General features: G+C 42.1%; 1 protein-coding gene across 5 annotated transcripts in view; it reads right to left on the minus strand.

The window, feature by feature from the left end:
• Positions 1-497: 497 nt before the first annotated feature.
• The window catches only part of LOC108606428 (homeobox protein 5), a 45706-nt gene continuing 33891 nt past the window's right edge, over positions 498-12312 (minus strand). For 3 of the 5 annotated variants that reach the window (XM_017996539.1, XM_017996540.1, XM_017996536.2), the window contains 10 exons: positions 10792-10975; positions 8312-8494; positions 7023-8249; positions 6056-6530; positions 5291-5563; positions 2441-2987; positions 1655-1988; positions 1324-1572; positions 1057-1265; positions 498-980 (listed from right to left, as the gene is read on the minus strand). In XM_017996539.1, the coding sequence (XP_017852028.1) occupies positions 599-980; positions 1057-1265; positions 1324-1572; positions 1655-1988; positions 2441-2987; positions 5291-5563; positions 6056-6530; positions 7023-8249; positions 8312-8494; positions 10792-10975 (4063 nt within the window). In that variant the 3' untranslated portion in view covers positions 498-598. The remainder of the gene's footprint in view (positions 981-1056; positions 1266-1323; positions 1573-1654; positions 1989-2440; positions 2988-5290; positions 5564-6055; positions 6531-7022; positions 8250-8311; positions 8495-10791; positions 10976-12312) is intronic. The other 2 variants (XM_017996537.2, XM_017996538.2) reach the window with 2 other exon arrangements.

A 12312-nucleotide genomic window follows, 5' to 3' on the forward strand; every position in this document is an offset into this window, starting at 1 on the left:
GATGGAGCAGGAGCTAAAACTCGGAAATTATGCATGAAAATTTTCCATACAAAATGTAAGCAAAAAAGACTTAGACAACGAACTTGCTAAACATTTCAACACTTGTGATTGAGTAATAAGTATTTGTTTTATTCTTAATATGCATATGTTATAAATGTATTATTGAGCCAAGTATAAAAACAAATAACAATAAAAAAAATTAACTTAAGGCGCTAAATGAGTTTTAGGTTTTAATTTTTGTTTCGTGCTTGTTTATCAAATAGTTAAGTAAACGAAAAGTACAACACCAAAAAAAAAGGATTTTAAATAAATCAATATCAAATATATAATATAGTTTTGCTCGGCAATTTAACATAGAAATAATAACAATAGTGGAAAAGACCTATTATATATATGTATATATATAATTATATATCATAAAAGTAATGGAAGCAATGAATGCTAACTAATCGAGAGTAAGTATTATATTAAATATATATTTATATATATTTCGATCGGCTATATAAGTGAGCATATATTAATTAAGTTAGCAAAAAAAAAACAAAAAAAAAATGCACTACAAGCTTAAGACTTAAACACGGATACCGACCTCGAAGAATTAGATCAGGCTAAGGCGACTGTTGGTCTTGCGCAGTTGAGCACGCCAGGGTATGATGTTGTCGTTATCATTGTCGTTCAACTCCTGCTCCTGCTGTTGCTGCACTCCATCTGCTGTGGACTGCTCCTGTTCGCCCTCATCGTGAGCTCTGCCTGGCTCGCCGTGATTCTCTTTGTTGCCCTGCACCTGCGACTGTTGCTGGTGTTGTTGCTGCTGCTGTTGGTGCTGCTGGTGCTGGTGTAGCTGCAACTGTTGGTAGTGCTGATCGACACTGCTGCAAGTTGCCAGATTGATGTTATCAATGGACATGGCGCGATTCTTCAGACGCCACGTGTCCGCAATGCGATTGTTCTCCTCCACCTTGGGCGTGTAGATGGCCGCTCTGCAAAATTTGCGTTCGGTCAGAGCGGTCAGCCCTCACCCCAAGCCCCGCCCACTCACGCGGCCCAAATACTTACTTTAGTTTGTTCTCAGTCTCCTCGCGACGGGCGAGCAAGTCACGCTTCCATTGCGGTATCTGGGAGATGCGTCGCGACTCCGCCTCCTGGGCCATGCGATCCTCGAAGTCCTTCTTGGCACGCTCGGCGGCCTTCTTGGCCATCATCTGTCGCTTCCAGTCGGGTATGGCATTGCCGGCCTGATCCTTTTCCGGTATCTGCAAGTAGATCTTTGATGCGCATTAATATTCGGCGCGCATCTGGGCGGTGGGTGGGTGTGGCACTCACCTGATCCACATAGTTGTTGCCGGTGAACTGCTTGCTAATCTCCATATAGTGCTCCGAGTCCATGCGATTGGCCAGCTGCTGCTCCACCTTCAGCTTCTTGATGCCCGGTATGTCCTTCGAGATCTTCAGCTCGGCAATCAGATCGGACTTGAGATAAGTTTCCGTGCTCGTCGTCAGACATTGCATGCTCAGACTACGCGCTGGCATCTGGTAGGGCTTCGGCACCTTCTGCGTGTCCGTGCGGCGCAGCTGCAAAGACGAAGACAAAGCCAAGAGAGTGGCCAATGTAGCTTAAGGGGGAGGGGGGTGGTGGGGAGTTGGCTGTGCTTACCTGCACGCTGTTCAGATCCTGTATGGAAATGGCGGACAGCGGTTGATGCTGCTTGCGCGTAGCCGTATCCTGGCTGTTGGGCGTGGCAGCATGCGAGGGCTTCTTGGTCTTCTGTGACTTGCTGGTTACATCGCCATTGAGCATGGGCATGGGCGGCGGCATCATGTGCGGCAAGGGCGGCGGCGGTGGCGGCAGCGGTGGCTGCTCATAGTGATGTTGCTGCTGCTGCTGCTGTTGATGCTGTTGATGCTGTTGCTGCAACTGCAGCTGATGTTGGTGATGCTGCTGCTGCTGGGCAATCTGAATCTGCATATAGTCCTCCGTATCCGTGGAGCTGCGGATAGTGAATTAGAAAAGTTTGTTAGCTGTGCGCGCATTGGACAAACCTGCGCCAGGCGTGGCGTGTGCGCAGTATCATCTTTAAATTGCAACTGATTGCTGTTGCGGCAGCAGTAGCAGCAGCAACTGTTGCTCGGCTTGGCATGCAGCACGCATAAAATTTCATGCACTCTTGACGCTGCCACGCTGCACAGTCTGCGGCCGCAGTTGCAATTAAACACAACAGTTGCTGCTGCTGCTGTTGCCAGCAATGGTTGCTGCTGCTGCTGCTTAATTAAGGCAACTGTACTTGCTGCCAGTTTTGTGAGTAATTAGCTATGTTGGCGCTGCACGAAACGTGCAACGTGCAACTAAATTAAATCAACTGTCAGCTGTCAGCTGAGCAGCAACAGTTGCTGCTGCTGCTGTTGCTGCTGCTGCTGTTGCTGCTGGCTGCTTGCAACTTACCGCGCTGAGGATGGACACGAACGCTTATCGCTGATGCTCTTTAGATACTCGGACGGTTTGATGAGATGCGTGACGCCATCTTGAGACTTGTTGGGGAAACTGGGCGGCACAAATGGCAGCACCAGCTGCTTGTTGACCAAATTGGGGCCACCCGCACGCACGCCAGCAGCCACGCCCATAGTCTCGCCATAGTTGCTGCCGCCATACTGCGGCTCATAGTGATCCTCAGTGTTGGAGCCAACGCCCGCATAAATGCTGCCACCATAGACGCCAGCGTGTTGCTGCTGCTGCTGCTGCTGTTGATAGTGCGTTGGCTGATAGTTGCTGTTGCTGCTGACGCTGGCGCTGCGCTGTTTGCCTTCGGCATAGCCATAGAGGCTACTGCTGTTGGCCATTATTTGTTGCTGCTGCTGGTTATAGTGGCCCTCAACGTTGGCAGCGCTGCCAGCAGCGGCGTCTGCAGCGGCTGCTAAACTGCCATTGGCATTGGCATTGCCATTGCCGCCGCCGCCGCCGCCAGCATTAAGCAGTTTGGCTTTCTTGTTCGCTGAAATTGAACAAATTTATTTATAAGTTAGTTAAGCATTGTGGGTTAGCAGTAGTTGGCTACGCTTACTTAGCCACACACACACACACATACATAGTTGTAAGCCTTTCACCAGAACAACTTAATCGCACCCACGCCAAGTGTGAAAATTTCAGCGCTTACAGTTTGCAAGCCACTGCCCAAAAATATTGCAATGACAGCTCGCATGATTAGTGGCTATCACCACTTAATTGGACCCCCCTTGCGCCCACTTAGCTGTGCACCACTTAGCTTTGAAAAACTTTCACGGTTGCGCGCACGCAACTTGAAAATCGGGAAATCTTTTTTGCCCGCCGCTACAATTTTTCTTTTGGCTATGACCACTCAACAAAATATGCAATCGAGTTGAGCCAGTTTGGCAGCTATCTAACGTTGGCTATATAGTTATATATACACATGTATATTGATCTATTATTTATAAATTGTTGCAGTTTGCTTTGAATTGATTGGTCATTGCTCAAATTTCAGGTTCATGGTGAAAACCACAAAAGTGAGCGAGTTTAAAAAAAAAAGACTTGAGCATAAATTTAAATAAAAACTACGTAAGATTGTTTAAAATATTTATAAAAATAAAGTCATAATTTGCTGCCAAATTGAATTTTGGCTGCATTATAATTTTTTAATATTTTAGCACTTTAATTAAGAAATAATTCAATTCCGCGCTCGCAGCTTGCGACTTTAATTAAGCGTTTGTAGCTTTGAACTAACACTTTACTTAGTTTGCACTAATTAATTAACTATAACTGCACTTAGTTACGCAATTTATTGCTTTTTTAAAGCGTCACACTTACAGCGAAAAATATCGAAACGTTGAAAGCTGAGCGTAAAATAATTGCGACGCGAGTTCTTATGAATTTTCATTGAGCCCAGCATGTTCATATTAAGTTTTTGGAATATGCTTATGAAATCACATCACATGATTTTCGATATATTTGATTTGAATTTTGTAGCACTTTGTTGGGTTGGGTTTGGTTGAAAATTTGCTGCGAACGCGATGTGAACTGAGCGAGTGTCGCTGGCAGCCTGAAGCGAGTTCAAGCGATCGTCAAAGTTATTCACCCAAAACGATAAAAAGCAAACAGCGGCGCAGAGTTGTTGCCACAACCGAGTGGCAAGCAACAAAGGCAAATCGAGTTATGGCGGCGCCTGATGCGCTGCTTGTCAAATTGCAGTTGCTGTGTCTTTGTGTGTGTGTGTGTGTGTGTGTGTGTGAAAGAGAAACACGTTCACTTTCATTGGGTAAAAGTTGCAAGTTGCTGGCAGTGCGCGGGTGCGGGTGCCGCATGCCACAAAAGGCAAACAAGAGGCCAAGGCCATAATTGGCGGCGCGCAGCAGTGAAATGTTCAAAATGCTTCCGCATTGGCCAAAGGTTGCGCCTGCTGCAACATGTGGCAAGTGGCTATCAATCCATGCACATCTATTTGCCATGCATAAATTTCAACGCAGCAACTGTTGCCACTTGTTGTGGCAACTCTTTTGTCTGCTGTGTGTGAATGTGAACCTGTTGCCCAATTAAATGCTGCACTTTAGTCAACACACAAACAATTTAATGAAATGGAATTGCAACTGCAACTGAATTTGAATTGAATAGAATTTCCAAGTCAAAAGGGTTAACGACTCTCTCTCGCTCTCTCTCTCTCTCTCTCTCTCTTTCTATTTGGGATGCATGCTGGTGCGCTTCTTGCCCAGCGCGCGCAAATACTTTTGCTTCATGTGGCACTTGCAGCTGCAACTGTGCAGCCCGTTCAGCGCAGTGGCTGCGCCCATTGCCGCATTGCAGCCACAAGTGGCGCGCATGCCCATTGTCAGCACCGCCGGATTGGGCCACAGTGCTCCTCCATTGCCCTCGCCATTCACATTCACTTGCAACAGATGCCGATCCAGCAGTCGCTGCTGATGCGGCGTCGCCATTTGGGGCGCCAACGTGCTCATGAACAGCGTCGAATTGCCCGCACTATAAATAATATAAGTGTCCTTAAAGTTGCGCTCCGCCGACAGCTTGGCGCACTGCTCATTGTCCAGCTGCTCATCGCTGCTGCTGTTGCTACTGCTGTTGCTGCTGCTGTTGCTGCTGCTATTGCTATTGCTGTTGCTGCTGGCAGTGCGACTGGCAACCAAATCGGTCCAGTCTGGGCTCAAGCTATCGCTGCTCATTGTTTTAATAAAATTTCGATTTAGACTTTCGATTTGTCGACCTAATTCCCGTTGACTAAAACTGACAAACCCCAAAGCCAACTTAAAGCTCATGGCCAACTGAACTTACCCGATATGGTGGACATGGTGCGATTGTGATTGCCACGCACCAGCTCCGAGGGTCGCAAACTCGGCTCCTCCACCACCTCCAGTCCCGAGTCCGAGTCGACGGCTTCAGCCGCTGCGGCCGCTGCTGTTGCAACTGCAACTGTTGCTGCTGTGTTCAAATGATTCTTCTTAAACATGTTGCTGTTGCTGTTGCTGCTGTCGTCAGTCAAATTGTTGCGATGCACATTGGGCGCTCGCAGCGGTGGCGGCAGCGGCGGTGGCGGTGGCCCATTCACTAGAAAGAGACAAAATTTTATATTTAATTTGAATTAAATTTGCTTCTTAACATATTAAAATTCTAAAAAAATATAAAAACTAATTATGCAACTTTATTTTTAGCAGCAATACGAACATAAAATAGTAAACAATTAATTATTAATTATAAAAATATATAACAATCGGCTGCATTTTAAACAAAGCTATGAATAAAACTCAAATGTTGCTCACTTCTGTTTTGTTTAATTTCAGATTTTGAGCAGCTGTAACTCAGCGAATAAAATAAGCACCACAATAATTTATGCGTAGTTAACATCTTGAGCCTCTAAATTAACAAATTAGTTTTTATTTGGTAATTAAATCATTTTTTTTGACAAAGTTATGCTCAAACGATCAACAGCGCAAGCAAAATAAATGAGATTTGAGCTTATCAACTAACTTAGAAGACCGTTTTGAATTTTTCAGCAACAGAGTCTAAACTTGTCATATACTAAATTTAACTAAAACTTACCCAAGGCCATGCTCTGTATTGGCGGCGCTGATGAGACTCGCTTTAGATTTCTGTTGCTGTTACTCAAGTTGCTGTTGCTGTTGCTCATGTTGCTCAGATTGCTGTTGCTGTTGCAGTGATTGCCGCTAGCATCCGCCAGCAAATTGTTGCGTATCATGGAGTTCTTATGCGATTGCTTAGTGCGCTCGGCGACATCCTCGGGCGGACAGACGCTCTCATAGGTGTCGCTCTTGATGCCGCTGCCATTGAGCAGCTGATTCTTCATATTCTGCTGCTGCTGCTGCTGCAGCTGCTGTTGATTGAGATTCACATTCTTGGCGCTGTAGTTGTCCCGCAGCGAGGACTCGTATTTGCTGCTATGCAGTCCAATGATCGAATGTGATTTGTTGCGATTCAGCAGACTCAATTGGTTGCTGTTGTTGTTGTTGTTGCTGCTGCTGTTGATGTTGTAGTTGTTGCGCTTGTTGTTCAAATGCTGTTGGTAGAGAAAAAATAAAAAATTATATAAGTTGCAAGCTCTTTAATATTTATTTCTATTTTCCACCAGCAAAGCTAAATAAAAATATTATAATTAACATTATTAGTTCCTAGGGCCTTACAGTCTTGAAAATCGATTTTTTTATAAACGAATTTAATCTGTTTAAGAAAAAGTCAAAAATAGTTTAACTGTCAATTATTCGAAATAATCCAGAGCGATTTAGTTGATTATTAAAGTCAAAAGTCGTAACTAATTGGAATTGATTCAAATAAAAATTGTTTAAATTACAAAAAACTTAATATAATCGATATCGATAAGTTTCGATTATTTTAAATATAATGCCGCAGAGCTATGTTCATTACTTCCAAACCAAATGAATTGCTGAGCGCAAATAATTTCAACTTAAGCCTCTAATCTTTTAAGTAAAACTGCTTGATGGATTGATTGACTGACTGACTGACTGACTGACTGTTTGATTGATTTACTTACATGATTGCTGTACTGGAGAACAACATCTGTGCTGCGCGTGGAGCTGGCGCTGGCGGAGCGCGAGTGAGAGCCGCTGTCCCGGGAACGGGAGCGACCCACATTATATTTGTTTAGCTGCTGCTGCTGTCCCAGCAACTGTTGCTGCTGCTGCTGTCCCAGCAACTGTTGCTGCTGCTGTTGATGTTGATGTTGCTGCTGCTGCTGATGTTGCTTGCGTGACTCTTCGCGCACCAAATAAATATCCTCATAGTCATGATCGCCATTCGGATTGCTGCTGTTGCCATTGCCCAAACTCTTGAGCTTATAATTGTTAACACTGTTGTTGTTGTTGTTGTTGTTGTTCATGTTGTTGTTGCTCTTGATAATGTTGCTGCTGCTGCCGTGTCGACTGAAGCTCTGACTGCGCAGCTGCTGACTGTGCTGATGATTGTGATGACTGTGACTGTTTTTTGGCGAATTGAAGCTTGAGGAGATGGAGACAGACTCATCGGAGCCGCTGCCGGCGCCGCTGGAGCTTGAGTGGACATCCGCCTGTATGGTCATAATGGCATTATGCCCAGCCTTGGATTGCAGCAGGCCATGTTGCTGCTGTTGATGATGATGTTGCTGCTGCTGCTGGTGCTGCTGCTGCTTGACGCTGCTGCTGCAATCGGAGTCAACAAACAAATCGCGCACGCGATTGTAAATAATTTCCTGTGGATCGTGCAGAAAGAAAGACTCGCCCGAGATGCTGCCGTTGGGCGAGGGCGTGGCATAGAGCCCACCATTGCGCATGGGATTCACATAGAGTCCATCGTTGGGCAGCAGCGCGCCGCCGCCGCCGCCGCCGCCAGCAGAGCTAGCAGCACCACCAGCACCAGCACCAGCACCGCCGCCTGTTGCTCCATAAAGTTTCTCCGATGAGCTGCGCGATTGGTGCGAGTAAAGCGCATCGCTGTTCTTGCGGCTTATGCCCAAGCTTAGGCCAGCAGCAGCGCCAGCAGCATTAACCGACGGTGGATGCAAATAGAAAGGCTCCACATCCGAACTGAGCGTGGATGAGGACTTGGACTTGATTGTGTTGCTGCGACTTGTTTGCTTGCTTGAGTTTGTGTTCGAATTGCAGCTGCTGCTCATGTGTTGCTGCTGCTGTTGATGTTGCTGCTGCTGATGTGATTTGTGGCGCTGCACGCTGTTCTTGTTGTTGTAGTCGATGGTGGTGCCATGTTGCACCAGCACATTGAGACACTGCAATGGAGTTGCAAGCTTAGTTTACTGCCACCAGTTCGCAAACTGTTCGCTCCACTTACCTCCACCTGCTGATTCTCGGCCGCATCATTGATGGGCGACTTGCCGTACTTGTCCAGCGACAATTTGGCGCCGTGGTTCAGCAGCCAGCGCACCACAGACAAATGGCCGCGCGAGGCGGCAAAATGCAGTGGCGTGGCGCCATCGCCGTCGCGCAGATTCGGATCCACACCTTGGTCCTGCACCTGAAAAAATATTTAATAAAAAATTTATATTTTAAATTTTAATAAAAATACACACTAAACTTATGTTTAATTAGAAAATTAGTGTTTTACTTTTATAATTTAAATTTATTTATAATCGATTTGTCATATTCATGACACATGAAGTCAAAACTTGACAGCAATATTAATTATTAAGTATTTAAATTATAAGCAAAAGCCAACAAATTGTATTAAGCATTAAAATTATTAGCATTAAATTTAAAAACAAGTTGCTCACAAATAAATTCGAAGCACACAAAAAATGCTAGACAAGTTAAAAATTAAATAAAAATATGCAGTCTAAAACTTATTTAGAAAAAATAATACAAATCAATGAAATGTAGTTTATCAAAAAACCACTAAGTAAGTAATTTAAATGTTTCAAATATAATATTTAATATAATAAATTAGCAGCATAACTTGCATGTTTGTGGTTTATTTCAATTTAAAACGCAACTTAATTGATTTATAAAATAACTGATAACGTAAGCGCAATTTAAAAGAATTAATATGTCCATAAATATTATTTAATATAAAATATATGTATATATAAACAGATTGCAAACTAGTTGTAGCTATTAACAAGTGTTTCAAATATCAAACGAACTTCTAGTTATTATTCAACTTTTGTTTTAAGCATTGAAACAAGTTAAATGCTTTAATTTATTTCATCCTAATATCATTAAATTAAATAGAACGCTTTAGTTAATTTATTTAAGTTCTATTTACATGTGGCTTAGTCTGCATCTAAGTCACTTAGCCGGATTAGCTGCTAACTCTTAGTTGCGGCTTAAATAAATTTCATTTAAGCATTTTTATTTGAAAGCTCTCGGCGCAATAAAGTTCAGGAACTGAACCGGGCTTGTCTTATGGGGGGGGGGGGGTGTCTTGTCCGATAAGCCAGGCTAACAACAACAACAACAACGCTCCATTAACTGTCGCCCGTGTTGTGTCACAATTGTCGCTTGGACTTGACTGTGGCCGGCTCTGTGGAAAGTCGTTTTCTCACAGCCAGGCGAGAGAGCAAAGCAGCGCAGCGCAGCGCAGCGCAGCGCAGCAGCCAATGCAAAACTATTTAGTTCAATTTAGAAAGGTGATTTTCAACTGGCACCCAAAGTTGGCCCGCCAAGATGTTCGTTCGGCTTATGTCGCTCGCGATCGCAGCAAGTGGGAGCTACACACACAGGAAATTCGAACAAGCAACGCGGAAAACTCTTGCAAATAATTTGAAATTTTATTATTATTATGAAATTTATCAAAAATCAAAAAAAAATTTGGTTTAGCCAGCAACTGAAATTTGTAGAGCTGCTCATATAAAAATTATGAAATAAAAATGAAATGAAAAAACTTTAGAATTGCAATGGAATTTTAAGCAACTAACGCTTAATATTATTAACAAAATGAAAAAGGAAAATTGGAATTATAGAAATTATTATTGCAATTTTTAATGCACTATTCATTTGAATTATTTTTTATAAAACTACATAAATTATTTGCAATTTTTAATATGAAAATAAATTCTGCATGTAAATGGAGAATTGGAATTATAGAAATTATTATTGCAATTTTTTATGCACTATTTATTTGAGTTATTTTTTATAAAACTACATAAATTATGAATTTAATATGAAAATAAATTCTGTAAATGGAGAATTGGAATTATAGAAATTATTTTTTAATTCACACTACACAAAATATTTTGCAATTTTTACTATCAAAATATTTGTGCACTATTTTGTTTGAAAGCTTATTTTAATTATTTATATTATATAAATTTTTATTATATAATTCAAAATTATATCAAAAAAAATCCTTAGCTAATTTTTATTATAAAAATGAAAATTATTAAATTATGTTGCTTTCAATGCTTTACTTTTGAACTTTGCTTGTTTACTTTTTCGCGCAGTGTAGACTTGAGCGTAAATGCAGCTGACTGCGACTATAATGGCAAGAGCATTTGGCTATAATACGATTAGGGGCTACAGCGCTGGCCGCTTTGAATTGATGAAAATTGCATAGGCCGCAGTTGCTTAGCGACAAAAGCTGGTTAAAGCGTTTGGCAGCGTTTAACCGTTAGACGCAACACATGCAAACCAGGACAATTGGCAATAAGACACGACTCGCAGCAGCAGCAGCACAACTTGGCAGAAGGCCAAGCTCCTTAATCATGTTGCTGGTGTTGGCGTTTTTGGCGCTTGCTAATTGTGTTTTCGTGTTTGGGTCTGGGGCTGGGGCTGGGGCTGAGGCTTTGCTACAGTTTGTTCAAATTAAGTACTCACCATCCATTTGAGGCAATCCAAGCAGCCCATTTGTGAAGCGGCATGGATCGGTGCCATGCCGTCGCGTGCTCTCACGTACAGCGAGCCGCCAGCTTCAAGCACCAGAAACTTCAGCACCTCCAAGTGCCCCTCCTGGGCGGCCAAGTAAACGGGCGTGACATCATTGTCCATTTGCGTATTTGCGCTGCACACACACACATAAAAAATAAAAATGTTAATCAATTTAAGTTAAGTTTAACTTCTAATGAGCAAAAAGTCTCAAGTCTCAAAGTCTCTCTCTTGCCCCCCGCCCGCTGCGCTGCAGCTGCAAACGCACAAAATCGAAAGCAGCAGCAGCAGCAGCAGCAGCAGCAAATGGGAAAACCAGTTGACAACAGCTGCGTCTTTTTTTTAGTTTTGTTTAGACTCACAGCCCATGATCGATGTGCGGTCATTTACACAACGGCTAACAAAATGTGCCGTAAATGAACTTGGCTAACTGTTAAACATTCAAATTCAAACGAACGAAGCTGCAAGCTGAAAGCTAAAAGTGCAATCGATTTGTATGCAAGCTTAAGTTGTTTAAATGTTGAGCTAAATAACAAAACTCTGCGCACAGTAAACATTCAATAGAAGCAGCAATAAATAACGAATAAGTTATCAAATAGTTACGAAATAATAAAAACACTAAAAAATACTTTTGATGTTTTCGGGAGTGAAAAAATACATTAGCAAGTTATTAGACTAAGTAAAGTTGCTGCAAGTAGTAACAGCCTAATTAAATATATGCTAAATATATAAATTGAAAAATAGTCAGATTTGCCACACATTTCGCTTTGCTAACTGTGATTTTCAAAACTTTAGAATGATCTAATAAAACTGATTGCTACCTTTTTGAAAATAATAATTATTTCAATTAATAGCTGCATTGAGTATTAACTTTGTCATAGCGCTTAATATAAAATAACATTAAGACTTAATTAAATTTAATTTACATATGTTAGATGCTTTTAAACAAATTTAAATTTGCTTTCAAATGCAAGTTAATATTATTCTCTATCGTTCTACTTTACTATAGCATTTAATAAATTAATTAATTTATTAGTAGCAATATATATATATTATATGTGTTTATAATCTGCTTATTTTTACTGGCATATCCAAGCTATTTGTAATCAATTTAGCTTAGATTGCTGCAGTTTCAAACGCTTGTCACATCAAATTCATTTACTGAGCATGAAAATTTGTCTCTATTAAAGCAATTTTTTTTTTAAATATTGCTACAGCTTAGTTGCTTATATGGAATGTTTACTGTAATGCATATTTTGTGGCTCTAGCTGATCATTAAGCAATCAATTGCTGCTGCTGTCAGCTCACCTAACAACGCTGCGTCGATTATTTTGCTCCTTGCGGCCTTGGCCGGCGGCTGTGCTGCTCATAAGGGGCGTGGCCTCATCGTCATGTGACTCCGCCACTGCAGACATTTTACGCTGATGTGCATCCATTAGGCTAACACTGAAGTTCGACAGATTTTCACACTGA

Source organism: Drosophila busckii, chromosome X (genome assembly GCF_011750605.1).
Source record: "Drosophila busckii strain San Diego stock center, stock number 13000-0081.31 chromosome X, ASM1175060v1, whole genome shotgun sequence".
NCBI lineage: Eukaryota > Metazoa > Arthropoda > Insecta > Diptera > Drosophilidae > Drosophila > Drosophila busckii.